This window comes from Podarcis tiliguerta (genome assembly GCF_965153285.1).
Source record: "Podarcis tiliguerta genome assembly, chromosome: 13".
Taxonomy (NCBI): domain Eukaryota; kingdom Metazoa; phylum Chordata; class Lepidosauria; order Squamata; family Lacertidae; genus Podarcis; species Podarcis tiliguerta.
In genome coordinates this window covers 43,752,815-43,773,535 of record NC_139546.1, presented here as the reverse complement: position 1 = coordinate 43,773,535, position 20,721 = coordinate 43,752,815, and the positions used below count along the sequence as shown (strand labels likewise).

At 44.9% G+C, this 20,721-nt stretch overlaps 2 protein-coding genes across 2 annotated transcripts; one reads left to right on the top strand and one right to left on the bottom strand.

Annotated features, from left to right (window-relative positions):
- The first annotated feature begins 1,428 nt into the window (after positions 1-1,428).
- On the top strand, positions 1,429-5,450 carry LOC310662091 (olfactory receptor 4E1-like). Its single transcript, XM_083408861.1, has 2 exons — positions 1,429-1,538; positions 4,473-5,450. Exon 2 carries the CDS (start codon positions 4,487-4,489, stop codon positions 5,432-5,434), a length of 948 nt encoding a protein of 315 aa, XP_083264987.1. The 5' UTR covers positions 1,429-1,538; positions 4,473-4,486; the 3' UTR covers positions 5,435-5,450.
- A 5,869-nt stretch (positions 5,451-11,319) lies between these two features.
- Positions 11,320-12,258, bottom strand: LOC310661369 (olfactory receptor 4E2-like; the record flags this gene model as incomplete). The annotated part of the gene is made up of 1 exon (XM_083407215.1): positions 11,320-12,258. The coding sequence occupies one exon, from the start codon at positions 12,256-12,258 to the stop codon at positions 11,320-11,322; it is 939 nt and encodes a 312-aa protein (XP_083263341.1).
- Between the last annotated feature and the right edge of the window lie 8,463 nt (positions 12,259-20,721).

Below are 20,721 nucleotides of genomic sequence, written 5' to 3'. Positions count from 1 at the left end.
CCCCTGATGTCACCGAGGGTCGTGGCATGGCCTCCCGCCAAGCAGGCATCAGGCAGGATCCACGACCGCCAGATTCCTTTAACGGAATACCCAAAAATTGAAGGCATAGGCGATGGCCACACCTAGCCCTTCGACACACCACAACACATTATTCCAATGCCTAACCGCCACTCGAGCCGCAAAGGGCTTGCCGCCAATACCCTCACAGCTGCAACCAATCCCTAATACTACTGGTGACGCTATCCAACCAGAAGTCATTCCCTTGGTCTGAGAGATGAACCCCATCATTCCAGTACAAGGCCTTGTCGTCAATCCGGATACGGTCATGAGAAATGACTCGGCCATTCATAAAGCGCACCCAACGGGCTATCGCCCGATTCAGGAGTTTCCTGGTTTTTTCAATGGCCATACAGCGACAGGATGACGTAGAATGAGGCCGAGAAGGGGCTGGCGCTGCAGCATATAGGCTGCAGTACACGCCCCCTCAGCAGCACCTGCTTGGGTGCCCGCCGCTGGGCATGGGCGCCAGCCAGGTAAGTGGGAGAGGCAGGGGGGCTAACGCCCCCTGCCAGGGGCGGTGCTCGGGCTCGCGCCCACAACCACTCCCCTCTCTTCCAGGGAGGAGAGTCTTCCCAAGTGGGGAGATAACTGATTCTCAAGTCCTGCTTGCAGGCTTCCTGGAAGCATCTGCTTGGTTACCTGTGAGAATGGGATATTGAAGAAGATGGGCTTTTGGCCTAATCCACCCACCTTTGGTTAAAATGATCTAGCTAGTGATCCTCACTGCATCCCCTGTTCTAGACCTGTGCCATGAATGGAGTTAGACTGACTGAGTTTCCGTTGTGCAATTATGGCCAATTGTTGTGTTGTTCTCTGTCCAAATTGACACACGATTCCTCAAAACCTAAGAGGGCTTGTTAAACGACACCAAGCTTAACTTTGACGTTTCTAAAACTTTGGGGCAACTTGCGTAAGACCTCCCCCGTGACTTAATTGTGAGGACTTCAGCTTGCAATCCTTGCTTTGATGCTCCAATTGGTGTTACACATTCTTGGCTATGACAGAATAAGAAGCATAGTCTTTTTGCTTCCCTTACTTATGAGTTGGGTAGTCCTTACTTTAACCACAACTCCTTAGGTCTCTCAAGAAACGAAACTTGAATGAAACTGAAGACTTGGATTCTTTCTATATTTGAATTATGCCAAAGGAAAACCAAAATGTAGAGACCTGATCTGGATCTAAACTTCATGTTAGTTTAGAGGCAATTTATATGCAGGATTATTCATTTGGCCCAAGACTACACTTTATAGTAGCAATTTTATACAAAGCAAATTCAGCTCGGACTGTCTTAGAAACTCAGCCTGGAAGGATGTGCTTTGAAGAGAGTGTAGAAATGACAAGTTCTTCTCTCTGATTCCCTTGAGCTGATCTGCGTGGCCTTCAGAGGCAGTCAGAAGAAACTGTTTTTAAATTGAACATTAGACGCTTGTCCAAAAATATCTCCACCCAAAGAATCTCCAGCACCTCCAGAAAGAAATGTAAGTGACATTTTATTCATTCAGTTGCAGAAGGGAGGGTTTGGGATTCTGTGGGTGGATGCACAGCATTCCCTGAAAGCACATATAATGCACATTTAAAGTGCATGAATTCCCCCCCCCCCAAGAATCCTGGGAAGTGTCATTTATTAACGATGCTGGGAATTGCAGCTGTGCAAGAGGGAAACTACAGTTTCTAGGATTTGTTGGGGAAGTCATGTGCTTTCAATGTGTGCAGGATGTGGTTTAAAATCTATCCTATGGATTTGACCAGATCTTAAATGAACAAAACTTCTCTGTTGAAATTCTATGTGGAAACATACTCGAAATCACACCTGTCACTGAGGTCCAAAACTGGGACAAATTAGCCAAGTCCTAGCAGTTGTTAATTTTTAAATGCATTGTTCATCAAGGGAGCCATGTGTATTCTTCATTTGTACTACCCAAATGCAGAAATGAGATCCAGCATAATGAGAATAACATGCAGGCAAAATAGCACACAAAATTGCATATGTGAGGAGAAATTTGCACAAAAATGCTGGTGACTTTTCGCAGGGACCTTTTTGTAAATAAAAAAAAAATCATGAACTGATCCAGAAATGTGGAGAAATGAATTTAGGACTCAATAATGGAAAAAGTGAGAGAAACTGAAATTGAGCGATTCATCCATCATTAGACTGAACTATTGCCATCTTGAGGGGCACACTTCCTTCCTTCCTTCCTTCCTTCCTTCCTTCCTTCCTTCCTTCCTTCCCTCCTCTCTCTTCTTTGCTCTTTCTGTTCTGTCATTTGCTGCAGTGTCCTTTGCATGGGCTGCTGCTGTTTTACTGTTGGGGGGGGTTGTAGGGTTTTTTAGGATTGCTAGGGAGCAATCCTATGCACAAGGAGCTGGTTGGTGTAAATTAAGCCAGCCTAAAGTTACACCCTTTATAGCGGGAAGGTAAATGGTGTTTCCGTGTGCTGCGCTGGTGCCGGTCGCCGGAGCAGCTTTGTCACGCTGGCCACGTGACCCGGAAGTGTCTGCGGACAGCGCTGGCTCCCGGCCTCTAGTGTGAGATGAGTGCACAACCCTAGAGTCTGTCAAGACTGGCCCGTACGGGCAGAGGTACCTTTACCTTTAAAGTTACACCAGATCCAACCCCTGTTCAGCAGCTGGGTTCCCACTGCAGGTCTGCCTAGATCTAGCAGAGGGGAAACAAGCCTTTAAAACAGTAGTTTACACCAGATTCCCTGGTTACATGATCGAGCAGAATTTTCTTAGGATCCAGCCTAGGTCCCACCTAGGTCCCACCACTCTCTGGTCCCACCACACTGCACAAAGACCCCCTTTTGGGCACTTACACCGGCCTCAACTTAGCCAGCTGTGCTGGGAAATTATGCCAGTGTATCTCTGGCTGAACCCAGGTTGGGAATCAGCCAGCTGAGGTGGAGATCCTCTGCATCTTAAGCCACTCATACCAGCAGATCTTGCCACAGGACTGCCCCTTTGCCCCTGTTGTTTGTTTTTATCTAGCCTTCTTAATCATGGTCAAAGTGGATGACGTCTTTTTTTTTTCTGAGCCTCCTCAGGTAAGCTATGACTCAGAAGGTGGCATATCCATAAATCTATCACTAGAAATAAGTATATCTTTTTCCCCTCCTCATAGTAGGGACGGAATTAACCCTCCTCTCTCCCACTGCCTTAGCCCCAAACTAGATCTGAACTCTGCGGCTGGTTTTTAAAATTATTATTATTTATACATTTCACTGATTTTACAGTCATTTTGACATTTTAAAACATGGGTAGGCAAACTAAGGCCCAGGGGCCTGATCCAGCCCAATCACCTTCTAAATCTGGCCTGCGGATGGGCCGGGAATCAGCGTGTTTTTACATGAGTAGAAAGTGTCCTTTTATTTAAAATGCATCTCTGGGTTATTTGTGGGGGATAGGAATTCATTCATTTTTTGTTTTTCCCCCAAAATATAGTCCGGCCCCTCACAAGGTCTAAGCGACCCTGCTGAAAAAGTTTGCTGACCCCTGTTTTAAAACCTGACTTCCTTCCACCTCTTTCTGCGGTTTCTTAAATTTATTTTTAATATCTTCTGCATATCCAAATTCACTTAACTTGTTTATTTATCTTCTTTCGATATATACTCTTACGTAACTGCGGGTTATTACAATAATCCTGCCAGTGTTTTTATCTGTTTACTGTAAATATTCAATAAACCATTTCCATTCTTTTATCAAAAGTTTGTTATCTTGATTACTTATTCATCCGGTACGTTTCACCATTTCTGCATATTCCGTAAGTTTATGGATCCATTCTTCCTTTGCTGGGAGTCTGCGGCTGGTTTTATTAGCTTAAAAAAATAAATAAATCAAGGTTTCTGAATGCCACGTAACACTAAAAAGGTAAAGGTACCCCTGCCCATACGGGCCAGTCTTGGCAGACTCTAGGGTTGTGCGCCCATCTCACTCAAGAGGCCGGGGGCCAGCGCTGTCCGGAGACACTTCCGGGTCACGTGGCCAGCGTGACATCGCTGCTCTGGCGAGCCAGCGCAGCACACGGAAACGCCGTTTACCTTCCCGCTAGTAAGCGGTCCCTATTTATCTACTTGCACCCGGGAGTGCTTTCGAACTGCTAGGTTGGCAGGCACTGGGACCGAACAACAGGAGCACACCCAGCCGCGGGGATTCGAACCGCCGACCTTTCGATAGGCAAGCCCTAGGCGCTGAGGCTTTTACCCACAGCGCCACCCGCGTCCCACGTAACACTAATCACTAATCACAGGCAAAAGTAGATTTCAACTTCCTTTTCCTTTAAAAAAACAAATCAGGTCCCCTCTCCTCTTCCTGTGTATTTGGGGTGGTTCTGTGTGTTTTCACCCAAAAAGACTCCAGGCCAATCAGAATTTCAGTTTCTCATCCTCCCTGTTTCTGTCCTGCATCCCTTCCAGCCTCCGCCACAGAGATGGATGCAGTACCAGAGAATGTCACTACGGTGAAGACATTTGTCCTGTCAGGCTTGACCACTAGCCACAGCACCGAACTGGCGCTCTTCGTTTTCTTCACAGCTATCTACTCCCTGATCCTAGTTGGCAACGTTCTCATCGTCGTCACCATCATCTACGACCAACATCTTCACACGCCCATGTATTTCTTCCTCAGCAACCTCTCCTTCATCGACGTCTGCCATTCTTCCGTGGTCATGCCCAAGATGCTCGCCGACTTCCTAGCGGAGACAAAGACCATCTCCTTTGGGGAATGCATAGCCCAGATGTTCTTCCTCCACCTCTTCGCTTGCACGGAGATCTTCCTCCTCACCATCATGGCCTACGACCGCTACGCCGCCATATGCAATCCCCTCCATTATGGCACCATCATGAGCCGCCGGGTCTGCCTCCAGTTGGCTGTGGCCATGTGGCTGGGCGGTTTGCTGCACTCCATAGCCCTGACACTGTTGACGCTCAATGTGCCCTACTGCGGTCCCAACAGCATCGACAACTTCTTCTGCGACGTCCCTTTGGTCATCAAACTGGCCTGTGCCAACACTTACGTCTTCGAAATCCTCATCGTCTCCAACTCAGGGGTGATCTCGGTGGTCTGCTTTGTTGTTCTGGTGGTCTCCTACGTGGTCATCCTCGTTTCCCTGAGGAACCGCTTCTCTGAAGGGCGGCGGAAGGCTCTGTCGACTTGTGCTGCTCACCTAACGGTGGTCACCTTATTCCTGGGCCACTGCATCTTCATCTACCTCAGACCGGCCAAGAGTTTGGCTGCGGACAAGGTGGTTTCTATCTTCTTCACGGCGGTCACCCCTCTGCTCAACCCGGTCATCTACACCCTGAGGAACGAGGACATGCTGAATGCCCTGAACAAGCTGCGAGGCCGACAGGTCAATCTGGAAGGCAAAGGGCATTAGGAGGAAGAGGGATGAAATGGTGCGTTCATAAAAGCTCAAAGCTGCTTTATTTCGAACATCATTTGCTAACTAGTAAGAAGGAACAGCTTTTGACTACAATCAGCAAACAATATTTCATATCGAACTCGGGTATACCCCAGGATTCAGCAGTGGATATGAAACCTTGGTTTTACTGGATTTATTTCAGTGCAGGCTCCTTACTGATCTTTAGAACTCCCTGCCTATTAACATCAAGCAGGTCCCTTCACCGTACTCTTTTCAGCATTTGCTAATATATGTACTGTATTTTTTGCTCTATAAGACTCACTTTTTTCCCTCCTAAAAAGTAAGGGGAAATGTGTGTGCATCTTATGGAGCGAATGCAGGCTGCGCAGCTATCCCAGAAGCCAGAACAGCAAGAGGGATTGCTGCTTTCACTGTGTAGCGATCCCTCTTGCTTCTGAGATTCAGAATATTTTTTTACTGTTTTCCTCCTCCAAAAACTAGGTGCGTCTTGTGGTCTGGTGCGTCTTATAGAGCGAAAAATATGGTATATATTTCAGGCAAGCCTAGCTAGAAATGTAGAATGTCGACATGTTCTTTAATCTGGTTTTTAGCTTGTTGATTTTAATTATTTTTTATATGTGCTAAATAGTTGTTTTTAAACGTTCTTTTTTTTAACTGATGATTTCTTTATTTTATTCCTTTTGTAAAATGTTTTGAGGAGGTTTCTTAAAATCTTCATGAAGTCAATCAATAAAATGCCCTTCAGAGTCAGCGGCCACATCCGCACCATATATTTAAAGCAGACTTGCTCCACTTTAACCCTCGTGGCTTTCCTCAAAGAATATTGGAAACTGTAGTTTCTTAAGAGTTCTGGGAATGATAGCTCTGTGTGGGCTCTCTCAACCAACTACACTTCCCAGGGTTCTTTGGGGGAAAGTTGTGGCTGTTAAAGTGGTATAAATATGTTTTTAACCGAAGGTGCGCTAACAATCTGTACCTGCTCCATGATGGACCTATATTGGACCTTTACAAATGGAGGGGTGGGACCATAAAACCCAGGGGCCTAATGTGGCCCTCCAAACCTCTCTGCCTGGCCCTTGAGTCTCTTCCCAGGCCATAATCCCTCTTCAGCCATTCCTCTCTCCTCAGGCCATGGCCTTCACCTGTTCTACTTCACACTATCCTTGAGTGGTTTTGTCTTGCTGGCATTTGTCCTTGAGCTCTGATAATGCCTGGTTGGAGACCAGAGGGGGTGTGAAAGCATCTGTAGGAAGTAGCCCAATGTAGCAAGGTAAAATTCATCATATGCTGCTTGGCCCATTATGAAAGCCTCCAAGTGTCCCGATTTTCCAGGGACGGTCCTGGAATTACAAAAGCCATCCCGGCTTCTGATTTGATCCTGGAATGTCCCTATTTCATTTCCCCCTGCTGCTGCTGCTGCTGCTGCTGCTGCTGCTGCTGCTGAGCTCAGGGAGGAGAATGACATGGTGCTTGTCCTCAGCTCCTATTGCCTCTCCACAGCTGCCACTGCCGGCCTCCTTTCTCAGACAGCTCGTAGCGGTTGCTGGAGAGCAGGTGAGGAGGAGAAGAGACCACTGCCACCAAGGACCATGAGGAACCATGAGGAACTGGCTCTGAGGGGCAGGCAGAGGGCAGAGCCGTCCTGGGTGGGAAGAAAGGAGGAGTGGAGCACAAGGAGTCTTGATGTTTATTTTTATTTTTTAAATGTTTTGTTAATGCTTTCCTAATATTTATTTATTCGTGCCTTGTTTCTCTTTTTGTCAATCTACCGAATCTACCGAAGAATAAAATAAAATCGGGGTGAAGGGGTTTTCTCAGGATGATGGAAGTAGGGCACTTGCCCTTCTTCTGATACGAAATGCTCTGCCAGGGCAGGTGGGCAATAAATGGGGGGTTGAGGAGGGTCAGTTGGGGTAGAGTGAGAAATGTCCCTATTTTCATCTGAGGGATGTTGGTTGGTCCGCATTATGCCTCTGGCTCTTCCCACCACCACTGGAATGTGGCCCTCTGGCACACCAGGCACATCCAGGTTCAGGTGCATTAAGATGACATCATCACCGCAGGCCAGGTCCTGGAGGCTTCAAACCTCGCTTCAGCCTTCATGCCATGAGTTGAGAAGTTTCTAAACAAAGGTGGAGGGATGGCTCAAAGAATCTTCTTCATGGCATAGAAGATGCCAGTTTCACTCAGGCCTTGGATACTACACTTGCCACTAAGTTACCAGACTCCTGACGCTCAGATTTTGGAGGGGCTGGTTGCTCAGGGATGGTGCCTGTTGCAGTAAGGGCAAATCCTGAAGGCACATGATGAGATAGATGATGATAGATAGATAGATAGATAGATAGATAGATAGATAGATGATAGATAGATGATAGATAGATAGATGATAGATAGATAGATGATAGATAGATAGATAGATAGATGATAGATAGATAGATAGATAGATAGATAGATAGATAGATAGATAGATATAGATAGATAGATAGATATAGATAGATAGATATAGATAGATGATAGATAGATGATAGATAGATAGATATAGATATAGATATAGATAGATGATAGATAGATGATAGATAGATAGATGATAGATAGATAGATAGATAGATAGATGATAGATAGATGATAGATGATAGATAGATAGATAGATAGATGATAGATAGATGATAGAGATAGATAGATAGATAGATAGATAGATAGATAGATAGATAGATGATAGATAGATAGATGATAGATACACACACACACACACACACATACACACACACACACGAGGGGAGGCATGTAACTCATTGGTCAAGTAGGTAGCCAATAGGCTGTCCTCCACATATTATTTGAACATCCCAACTCTCATCAACTCCACTCTACATAGTTGGTGGTTGTAATTAGGGTTTGCCATACAACGTTGTTGACCATTTTTCTTAGGGGGGCGCACAAAGTTGTTGAGCCTTGGGCTTTGGGGTATTTTTGATGTGCTCTTCTTAAAAAGTCGCCCTAGTTGCCATACGCCCAGGTTTTTGCCAATTCGGACACCATTTCAACAATGTTATTTCCAGACATGTCCAGGAAAACTCAGATGTATGGCCGTCCTAGTAGTAATCCATCAACATCTGGAGAAACACAAGTGAGCCCCCTTTGCCCTAAGACCTAGCAGTCCTATTTCCATGAGCCTGTGTGGTGCATCCAAGGTAGCTAAATATCTTGGGAGCTGGAGGTCAAGACTGGGGAACCTGTGGCCCTTCAGATGGCCTGCAACTTTCACCACCACCCCACCTAACCATGGCCCGCTTTGGCTGCAGCTGATGGGAGTTGGAGTCCCACAACATCTAGAAGCCATATGTTCACTTCCCCCTTGGTTGATGAAAACCAAAAACCTTAACACCCACTCACTGCTCACTATCAGTATTGCTAAAGGGTCAAAGGTTGCTTTGGGCTTTGGAACACAATGGACCCACAAATGGGGTGAAGGGGAAAGATGTCTCCAAAGGTAGATGCAAAGCATTGCCGTTATCTATGTCTCTTTCCATTTTTGGTTGCGGTTCCAAGGGGGTGACTCGGGCGTACACATTTCTGCACCTATGTGCCACCTCCAGAATGTAACCCCTGTGCAAGACACGGTCGTACTGTAAACAAAACATTGAGGCCTTTGTAATGTTTGCATGTAGCTTATCTTAGAGACAGTGATATGAGGAGGAGAAGAAGAAGAGTTTGGATTTGATATCCCGCCTTTCACTCCCCTTCAGGAGTCTCAAAGCGGCTAACATTCTCCTTTCCCTTCCTCCCCCACAACAAACACTCTGTGAGGTGAGTGGGGCTGAGAGACTTGAAAGAAGTGTGACTGGCCCAAGGTCACCCAGCAGCTGCATGTAGAGGAGCGGAGACGCGAACCCGGTTCCCCAGATTACAAGACTACCGCTCTTAACCACAACACCACACTGGAGACCAGAACCATCCCTGGTTCCTTGTAGATGAGGGATAGGAAACAATTTTCAGCACACAATTGCCTTCTGGGGGCCATATGCCAGAAGTGGGCGGAGCCAGAGGCAAAAGTGGGTGGGGCATTGGATATAAATGTTCCCCACCTCTATCCAGGTAAACCAGAGACATCATAGAGTTCAAGGGGACACTCTAGCCAGGTAAAAACCACTCTAGGGACTCAGCTATACAGCTGCAAATACAACGTTTTAAGTGCGCTTTGAGTGTATTATACAAATGTGACACTAGATGGTGATGGTGGGCTTATGGCAAATTCAATATATTTTTCAAAACTTTTTTTTTTTTTTAGCATTTTTGCAGCGTTTCTTTTTATGTGTCTAGATTCCACCTAGGAGAATAAAGTAAGGTCAGTGGTGGGAGTGATCTGGGGAGTTGGGGTGTGGCTGAATAGGGGGAGTGGCCTGCAGAGTATCCCAAGAGCCAGATACAGTGGTCCAGGGGCCACATTTGCCCCTCCATCCACCCTAAGGTTTCCCGTCTCTAGCCTACACTGACTGCTAATGGACTGAGATCTCCTCCAACCCTACCTAGAAATGCCAGGGTTTGAACCCAAGACCTCTTGCGTATACAAAGCATCTGCACCCCCAACTAAAACACCCACTAAAACACCAACTCTTTTTGCTGGCTCATCTCACCCTTCCTGTTCAGCTTTCATTAGTACAAAAGGGATATTCCACTATCTCACACACACATGATCCTTGCAATTCTTTACATCGAGAGATCATTTGGCCCCTGTCTGCGTCAGCAAGAAAAGAAAAAGGAAGTCTTCTTTGCTCTAATCAACTCCCCCTGGAACCTATTAAAAGTTTCTTTGATGAGGAACTTTGGATGATGAAACTTCACCAGCAAGTTTCTAAGGTTTTAATTAAACGAAGACAGAAGTTTTCGTGAGGTGGAAGAGTGATGGGCCAAAGTGCATGAGAAACTTCATAAAAGACTGTGAAGAAGGAGCGGGGGTGGAGGGAGAGATCCGCTTAAAGTGTTATATTGGGGAAGGAATAAACCTTGCAATCTGTGTCTTGTTTTGTTTTGAATTTAATGCCCCTGCCATCCTAATGAGACCGCCTCAAGTTGTTGAGTCCCAAGCAGAGATGCTGTGGAGAAGCTAGTTTGACCTGGGAAGTTTTACCTCAGTCTTTGGAAGGACTGGAAGAACACCTAGTAAAGAGAGGGAAATTCTCTGTGCATGGCCAGAGGCAATCCTTCCATTTGTTGCCGCTTTTGAAATTGCACATTCATTTGGGGGGGGGGGGGAGATTGAACTCTGGCGTGATCAAACTTCAGGGAAAGTCCACTGCTAACCTAGATGGATCAGTTTAGTATTCGTATTGATATCATGTTGTATTTGATATCATATCATGTATCATTCGTATTTGATATCATGTTGTTGATGCTAGTCTGCCCTTCACCCTAACATCCCAGCATACAGGCTGCCATAGAGAATCAAACATTTGTTTATGGAATAAACAAACAAACAAAGAATATTTCATTTATTATTTATTCATCGCTTGCCTTTACAGCCCACCTTTTCCTCCAGGGAGCTCAACGTGGCATACATGGTTCTTCCCCTCCTCACTTAATCCCCATAAAAACTCTGTGAGGTAGGTTAGGCTGAAAGGTGTTGACTGGGCCATGACATCCAGTGAGTTTCATGGCGCCCTTCCTGTGGTCTCCCAGGGCCTAGTCCGAGGCTCTAACCACTATACCACACTGGTTCTCTTCTACCATAGGTCTACCTAACTCAATATTGTCTACACAAGGGCTCTCTAAGGTATCACCCAACCTTACCTGGAGGGAAAATGGGAAGCTGAGAGAAAGCAAAACTGACAGATTCACCATCTGTACCATCTGCCAATCTTTCCCAGCCTGAGGAGGACAGCCACTCATTTCCTCAAAGAGAAGACCTTCCGGTCCCTGAGTTTCTTCATGGCGTGCTTCACCTCTTCGTTCCTCAGCGTGTAGATGACCGGGTTAAGCACGGGAGTCACCACGGTGTAGAAGACAGCCACCACTTTCTCCATGGAGAAGTTCGAGACAGGGCGGGTGTAAAGGACAAGGCAAGGCCCCAGGAACAGCACCACGACAAGGAGGTGGGCAGCACAGGTGGAGAGGGCCTTGCGCCTCCCCTCGGCGGTCCTCCCTCTTAGCGATACCAGGATGATGATGTAGGAAGCCAGGAGGGCCAAGAAACAAACCAAAGAGATCATGCCACTATTGGACACAATCAGTAGCCCTGTCAAGTAAGTGTCAGTGCAGGCCAACTTGATGACCGGGGGAACATCACAGAAAAAGCTGTCTATGACATTAGGGCCGCAATACGGGAGGCGGATGGTGAGGACAGTCTGCACCAGGGAATGGACCATGGCTCCCACCCACAGGGCACCCACCAACCAGACACAGACCTTCAGGCTCATGATGGACATGTACTGCAGCGGGTGGCAAATGGCAACATAGCGGTCGTAGGCCATGATGGTGAGGAGGAAGATCTCGGCACAGGCACTGAGGTGGAGGAAGAAGAGCTGGGCTATGCAGCCACCAAAAGAGATGGTCTTCCGGGCAAACAGGAAGTCGTGGAGCATCTTTGGCGCGGTGACGGAGGAATGGCAGATGTCGATGAAAGAGAGGTTGCCCAGGAAGAAGTACATGGGGGTGTGGAGACTCCGGTCGCAAACCACGGTCACCATGATGAGGAAGTTACCGGCTAGGATGAGCAGGTAGATGATAGAGAAGATAGCAAACAAAGCCAGCTCAAGTCGCCGCCGGTTGCCAGTCAACCCCAAGAACACAAAATGGGTCACTGTGGTGTGGTTTAGACTATCCATTTAAACAGAGCAGAGGGATGTCCATGCGACAAACCTGAACACAGAGGGGGAAAGCACAGATTGTCTATATATTTGTCTATAAAACACAATACTGTATTGGCCCGAAGATAAGCCACACTTTTTCCCCCAAATTCCGACCGTGAAATGTTAAAGTGCGGCTTAAATTCGCAACCTTACAAAAACTGGTTTTTACGACATACGGCAAAACGGAACAAAAGAAAATGTTTTCTTGCCGATTTGCGAGCTTGAGACTGTTGTGCAATTAACCCATAGGATTTTCTTCTACATTTGCCATTTAGGGTGTGAGTGCCTGTGGAATTGTAGCAACTGAATAGCAATTTGCAATTTTAGCGATCGTGCAGTAACTTTTGCGGGCTTGAAAGATCAAAGACTTAAGTTGGCTCGGAGTTACAATTCTACCAACTGCAGCGATTTTCAGCCTGTAACCCAATTTTAAGGGAGCGGCTTATATTTGGGTATTGTCTTTTTTTCTTTTCACCCCTTGAATTTTAAAGGTGCGGCTTATTTACAGGTGCGGCTTATATTCTGGCCAATACGGTAATTTATATTGTACATCCTACATCACTGACTGTTTCCTCAGAGACTGGACACTAGGCAAAGCTGGCTGGAGATATTTTGGTTACGGTAAAGGGAAAAGATATTTCCTCCCCGCATTCCATGTACAAAAATGCCAGAGCTGCCTTTGTATACCGTATTTTTCACCCCATAGGGTGCACCGGCTCATAGGGTGCACCTAGTTTTTTGGGGGGGGGAAATAAAGGAAAAAAATCACCCCCCCCCCCCCCGGTTTCTGATTTGATCCTGGAAGATCCTGCTTTTCCTTAGGAAGTCCCTATTTTCCTCAGAGAAATGTTGGAGGGTATAGTAGGACGTCCCTATTTTTATTGGAGGGTATGAAGTTACGTGACCCCCCCCCCCACCAAGGCGATAAGTTACTATACAATTTTAGAAGACGACTGAAGGCAGCCCTGGATAGGGAAGTTGTTCAATGTTTTATGATGTTCTTATATATGTTGTAAGTTGCCCAGAGTGACTGGGGCAACCCAGTCAGATGGGCAGGGTATATTATTATTATTATTATTATTATTATTATTATTATTAAGGACATCCCTATTTTCATCCAAGAAATGTTGGAGGGTATGTCAGATGACTTCCCCACAAAAGAATCCTGGGAATGGTGGTTTGTTAAGGGTACTGGGAATTGTAGTTCTGTGGGGTGTAAACTACAGCTCCCATGATTGGGAGAAGTCATGTGCTTTTAATGTATGGTGTGTACACAGCCTTACCTCAGTCTCCTCCACTGCGCTTGAGGGCAGCAAGCTAGCTTAGACACACACACATGCACACACATGCAAACACACAAACACAATGTGCCTCCAGACTGTCAGTATTTTGTGGGAGGGATTCAAGTGCCTAATAATGAGTAGATTATTAGTAGTAATAAGAAGTGGCTTAAAGTGCTCTGTTGCCCTAGTGCGGCAAATCCAGTTTAAGAAAGGAAGGAAGGAAGGAAGGAAGGAAGGAAGGAAGGCGCTTTTCTAGTTAAGAAAGTGGCAGGGAAGTGCATTAAAAAATATAGAATGATCAAATGCTTAATGGAAAGATGTATAAACACACTGTATGCAAATCCAAATGAAAACAGGATCAGTGCTTTTTCTGGGGGATGTAGGGGCATGCATACCCCTAAACATTTTGTGAATCTTTGTACTTTTGTCCATTTACTATATTTATTTTTCCTGATTTGAACTATAAAATGGTGATTTTCTTGAGAGTACCCCAAAACATTTGGGGGGGAGCACTGAGCAGGATAAATGCTCATTTTCCTATAAAATTCCTGCAAGTAAATCAGAACAAATGCTTAATAAATGCAAAATATAATCTAACTTTTGCATAAGTGTTTTGCAAGCAAATCAGGGTGAATGCTCAATAAATAAGTAGTCTGCAGAAGCCAACACACACACACATGTAAACACACACACTAGGGACAGTAGCAAAATTCACTGCATGCATCCAACTGGCCCTTAATCTCCTGGTCCTATCTCTTTGCAAGGCAGCCTTGCCTGCAGAAACATTCTGCAGAATTCCCTGTACTGTACTGGTTGTGGTCGTTGTTTAGAATTTTTTCGGATAGGACAATATTTGCTCTGATACAATATAACGATAATTTAATTTAGTCAGCTACTGTCATCATCTACCCTTGGTTTTAACTGTCTGCTAACTGTCTGCTGCTATCATTCTGTTTAAACTTATTACGTTTCATTATTAATCCGTGCAAAAATGCAAACTGTGTTTTGTTGTTGTTTTCTTTTTTCTGGGCAAACTGTGTGGATGGGCTGTAGGGGGTCCATATGGACATCCTGATGAATGAACATCAGGATTAGATCTCCTTTGACCTCACCTCGGCTCAGAAAACCTCAGGTGTCTTTCTCAAGGAGAAGTCTGTCTCTGTACTGGAGGAGCAAGTGGGTGGGATGGGCGTTTTGCAAAACCTGTGAAATGGGTCACACATTTGCTGCAGATGGTGACAGCAGCCACAAAATTAAAAGATGCCTGCTTCTTGGGAGAAAAGTGATGACAAACCTAGACAGCATCTTAAATAGCAGAGACATCACCTTGCCAACAAAGGTCCGTATAGTTAAAGCTACGGTTTTCCCAGTACAGTGGTACCTTGGGTTAAGAACTTAATTTGTTTTGGAGGTCTGTTCTTAACCTGAAACTGTTTTTAACCTGAAAGCACTACTTTAGCTAATGGGGCCTCCCACTGCCACCATACCATGCTGCGCGATTTCTGTTCTCATCCTGAAGCAATGTTCTTGACCTGAGGTACTATTTCTGGGTTAGCGGAGTCTGTAACCAGAAGCGTCTGTAACCTGAATTGTCTGTAACCCCAGGCACCACTGTAGTGATGTATGGAAGTGAGAGCTGGACCATAAAGAAGGCTGATCGCCAAAGAATTGATGCTTTTGCATTATGGTGCTGGAGGAGACTCTTGAGAGTCCCATGAACTGCAAGAAGATCAAACGTATCCATTCTTAAGGAAATCAGCCCTGAGTGCTCACTGGAAGGACAGATCCTGAAGCTGAGGCTCCAAGACTTTGGCCACCTCATGAGAAGAGAAGACTCCCTGGAAAAGACCCTGATGCTGGGAAAGATGGAAGGCACAAGGAGAAGGGGACGACAGAGGACAAGATCGTTGGACAGTGTTCTCGAAGCTACCAGCATGAGTTTGACCAAACTGCGGGAGGAAGTGGAAGACAGGAGTGCCTGGCGTGCTCTGGTCCATGGGGTCACGAAGAGTCGGACATGACTAAACGACTAAACAACAACAATAAGTTGGTAATATGCTGGCTAGCTGTCAAGGGGAAAAAATGGAAAAGAACAGTAGCTGTGGAGAAGGAGGAGGTCTATTACCTCTTCATTCTCGCTAGAACAGACAGTAACCTGAGGCAAGATGCCTACTTCATGCATACTTCATTGGGCAACTACAAGCTCACTGGATTTTCAACCAGCTCTGAACTGGCCATTAAAAAAGTAAACAGTAACATTGTTTTCAAAAAGCTAAAAGACCAGATTGGAGATAGTTACATTTAGTAAAATGGTCCAGGTGATAAATTCACCGAATCCTAATCCAAACCAATTTTGGCAAGAATTACATTATAATGAATTAGATATATAATGAATTGATTATATACTAACCTTTTATGCTCTTCCACAGTCGTTTAATGCTCCTAACCCTGCTTTTAGCTTCTTTTAGGTTCTTATAGTCTTTTATATATACCTTCTTTTTTAATAATTATAGCTTTCCGAAACGTTTTATAGATTTTAAATGATTGTACCCCACTCTACTTATGCTGGTCTATGACTGTAGTAAAGATTTGATTGATAGAAGAATTAGATTACATTCCTACCACTCGCTGCCCCTCAAGATCTGCCGCCTGAGGCAGCTGCCTTACTCTGCTTCACGGAAGGACCAGCCCTGTTAAGAAGGAAACTTCAGAAGAGTGCAAGATATTACTGGCTTGGGCTAAACCAGGGGAATGTTTTATTGCAATATAAGGATTTATGATCACTTTGTTTTTCTCCTTACTTTGCTCTCTTTCATCTGCCATGCCCATTTTCCTTCCTTCCCAGTCTCTCTCTCACAAATAACCTTGTCACATATCTATGGACGGCATTCAGCTAAGTTGTGATTGTGTGTGGAATGAGGTATGCGCATACAGTAGCACCTTCTTTCCCTCTCCTCTCCTCCCTTCACACACCACACACCCCGTGCCCCATAAATCTGCTCTGGACACAACTATCTTTCGAAATACACACTTCTCTGAATTTTGTAGTACAGTTCTCCAGTCAAATAATTGTGTGTGCGCGCACATGCATGCATGTGTATTAGGTTAAAGAGTACACATAACTGTGCATAATCAAAAGTAACATACAAAAATGCCTCATAGTTGGAAAAATTGCCTTGCAAAAATGTGTGTACCCGTCAAAATGGCATGCAATGAGGTACAGGTTAGGAGAAAGTCACAAAGTGCTGGTGGTTTTCAAAAGGACTCGCAAAACCAAATCACAAACGTGTATGGAAATGTGGAAGACTGCAAGTTAAGAGTGAAAAAATGAGCTTCTGAAGCTGATAGATTCACCCAGCCACCATTTCAAACTTATATTATCTCCATTGGTTTGTATCCAATGGTAGCCCTACTCAGAGGAGACCTGCTGAAATTAATGAACCTAAGTTAGTCATGTCCACTAACTTCAATGGGGCTAACTCTGAGTAGCCCTAGCAGTGGACACAACCCGTTCTGTCCTTGTCGAAGTAGCAAATATTTACCTGAAAGGGTCAAGAAAGAAAGCAATTGTGACAAGGTCTTCATGACTTGATCCTACCTCTTTGTTATGATCTCCCCTTCAAGCTCGTTGCTTACCCAGAGTCCTTTTGGATCCACCTCTGAGATTTTCCTTCTTTCAATTATATATGAAGGTTGAAGGTTTGTTTATTTTTCTTGCAAGAACTCGGTGTGACATCTTGGAAGACAATGGAGGCAGAAGAAGAAGATCTTGGGAGATCTAAGCTCCTCAGACTAATTAATTCACCAAGGGGCTTGGTTGTTTGTTATTCCAAAGGTTTCCACATGTGCAAAAGGTCTTAGGCAGACTTTGGTAGCAGCTGAAGAATAAAATGTATTGTTTCCGGAAGGTACAGACCCATAACAGAGGCTATCGTGAGCTCTTGGAGGAAAAGTAGGATATAAAATTCAGTAAATAAATCAAATGATGATTTTTCATGGGGGAGTTTTATTCCACTTGACTTCCATTATACTTTTTGAATGAATATCCATGGGCCTAATGCCAGACATAAAACTTTGTGGTAAAGGTGAAATAACTCTGTACATGCTTATGGGCTTGCTTGCTTACTTTCCCCTCCAATACTTCAGGAGTGGATATAGGAACATTTATTTGGCCATAAAAGACCACAGGCCTCCATGAAAGCCTTTCTCTACCTGTGGTACAGAGGGTTGTGATTTTATTTTTTTTAATCAGCCTTTGTGCTGTGCTGCTCATTGATGCAGACCGCTCTACTAATAAATGGCACAGCTACAGAGGTCAGTTGAAACGTTGGCAGCCAGACTGGTGACTGGGAGTGGCCACCGAGACCATATAACACCGGTCTTGAAAGACCTACATTGGCCCCCAGTACGAGCACAATTCAAAGTGTTGGTGCTGACCTTTAAAGCCCTAAACGGCCTCAGTCCAGTATATCTGAAGGAGCGTCTCCACCCCCATCGTTCTGCCTGGACACTGAGGTCCAGCTCTGAGGGCCTTCTGGCGGTTCCCTCACTGCAAGAAGCCAAGTTACGGGGAACCAGGCAGAGGGCCTTCTCGGTAGTGGCGCCTTCCCTGTGGAACGCCCTCCCACCAGATGTCAAAGAGAACAACAACTACCAGACTTTTAGAAGACATCTGAAGGCAGCCTTGTTTAGGGAAGCTTTTAATGTTTGATGTATTATATTATTTTAATATTTTTGGAAGCCGCCCAGAGTGGCTGGGGAAGGCCAGCCAGATGGGCGGGGTATAAATAATAAAATTATTATCATTAATTATTATTAGCAACCTAACCAAGAAGCATTCACTTCCTGCTGTAGGCAGTGGATTCTGAAGCAAGGCAAGTTGGTGAACAGACTCCAAGAGTTCCCTTTCTTTAAAAATAAATAAATGAGTTTCTTTTCTTTCCTAGGGTCCTGTTGGTTAGCCAGTTGCCTGTTGCTCCTTCAAAGTTATGAGTTGAGGTTTGAATTATAGCTTCACAAGGCTCACGAGTAAAACTATGGAACTCGCTGTCAGAGGATATAGTGACAACAAACAACTTGGGTGTCTTTTTAGAGGGATTGGACAAATTTGTGGAAGATAAAACTATCCATGGCTACTTGTCATGAAGTCTGTGTTCCACATCCACTGCTGTATTCCAGTTACTGGGAATCAGTTTGCATTTCTTAGTACAGAAAGTATTGATCTGATGTGTAGAGATTTTTCCTATTCTGATTAATTCAAGGAGCCTGGGTTTTGTTCTCTCTCTTTCTCTCTTTTCTTGTTCTGGTGTGGTGTTCTGTATGTAGTGTTAAGTTTAGTCTTATTATAAGTTATTGTAAGTCTGAGTTAAGTCTCCTGCAACTGGACTTCTTACCGACAGTACCAATCCGGAATGTATTGGAGTTGTGACCATCATGCTCATTTGCCTTCAGTAGCAGTAAAGCTCTGCTGGATGAAATGCCTCTGGTCTATTTTAGGGGGATCCTGCAATGTGTTTTAAGTTTTTACTCTGCTAACTATACATTGGAATTCCCCTTTATCACATACACAGCCCAACAAGACTGACAAAAACCCACCAACAGCATACAAATCAATATGGCTAACCTGATCCAAAACACCCACCCGTTCCACTCACACATGAAAACAAAGACCACCACAGCCAACCACAAATGAATAACCATACCCTAGGCCAACACCAACCTCTCTCACCACCAAAGGAATACAAGCAAACAGCAAAGAACCTACACAAGCAACACTGACACCAAACCCTACATAGTAAGTAAAATAGAAACATCACCAGTCTGCTAGTTCTCCTGAACCTGAGATAGTTTCAGGGCTTTAAATGTCAACAGCAACACCTTGAACCCAACTCAGTAGCTGATAAGCAGCTAGGGGCGTAGGAAGGGGGGAGCGGGATGCCCCAGGTTCCATTGCGGAGGGGGGTATCAAAAAGGAACAATTCCTGCCCTACCAGGCCGGTTCATAAAAAACTTTTTTTAAAAAATGCCTGCTCCAAAGGTCTTATCTTACTACACTAGGGATTATATAGCTATATCTGAAATTTCATGCATATCAGTTAATATCTTGACCCTAACTGTTTGCTTAGCAGTTTTCATATGTCGTGAAGGCTGAAATTTCAATTCAGTGGAGCCAAAACACAATCCATCCTGTAGATCTGAGTATCTGTCCACAGTCGCCTCCTTGTTATCCGAGTCCCATAATCCACATTCCTTTGTAAGAAAATATGAAATAACGTAAAACTATTTTTGCAGGCAAAATAAAAATAAAAATACCAATGTGTGTGTTGGGGGTGACAAGAAATTTTCCGCACCGGGTACCACTTGACCTTCCTACGCCTCTGCAAGCAGCCCGTACAGAAATTTAAAGCAGCACAGAATGCTTTGCTTGATGAATAAAGAGGGACTTGCCAAATACAGGTCGCTTCTGGATGAGCCTTTTTATTAAGCACATTTGCAACAAGTCCACGGGGAGCTATTTATGTCAACTACTTACTGAGCATTCATTCCAAATTGTTTGTAGAGAGGTTAGACAGGGTCACATTATACCATCATTACGGCCTCGGTCCAGTATATCTGAAGGAGCGTCTCCACCCCCATCGTTCTACCCGGACACTGAGGTCCAGCACCGAGGGCCTTCTGGCGGTTCCCTCACTGCGAGAAGCCAAGTTACAGGGAACCAGGCAGAGAGAGGGCCTTCTCGGTAGTGGCGCCTTCCCTGTGGAACACCCTCCCACCAGATGTCAAAGAGAACAACAACTACCAGGCTTTCAGAAGACATCTGAAGGCAGCCCTGTTTAGGGAAGCTTTTAATGTTTGATGTATTTTAATATTTTTGGAAGCCGCCCAGAGTGGCTGGGGAGGCCCAGCCAGATGGGCGGGGTATAAATAATAAATTATTATTATTATTATTATTATTATTATTATTATTATTATTATCCCACTCTTTCCAATGCATTTGCCTGTCTCCTGAATGGCAAAAAAATAAGTCCAATGTGTTGGAGGAGTAAGTTTGTTACACAGGAGCACTATAAAGTTGTACCTTGGAAGTCGAACAGAATCCGTTCCGGAAGTCCGTTCGACTTCCAAAACTTTCAGAAACCAAGGAGCAGCTTCCGAT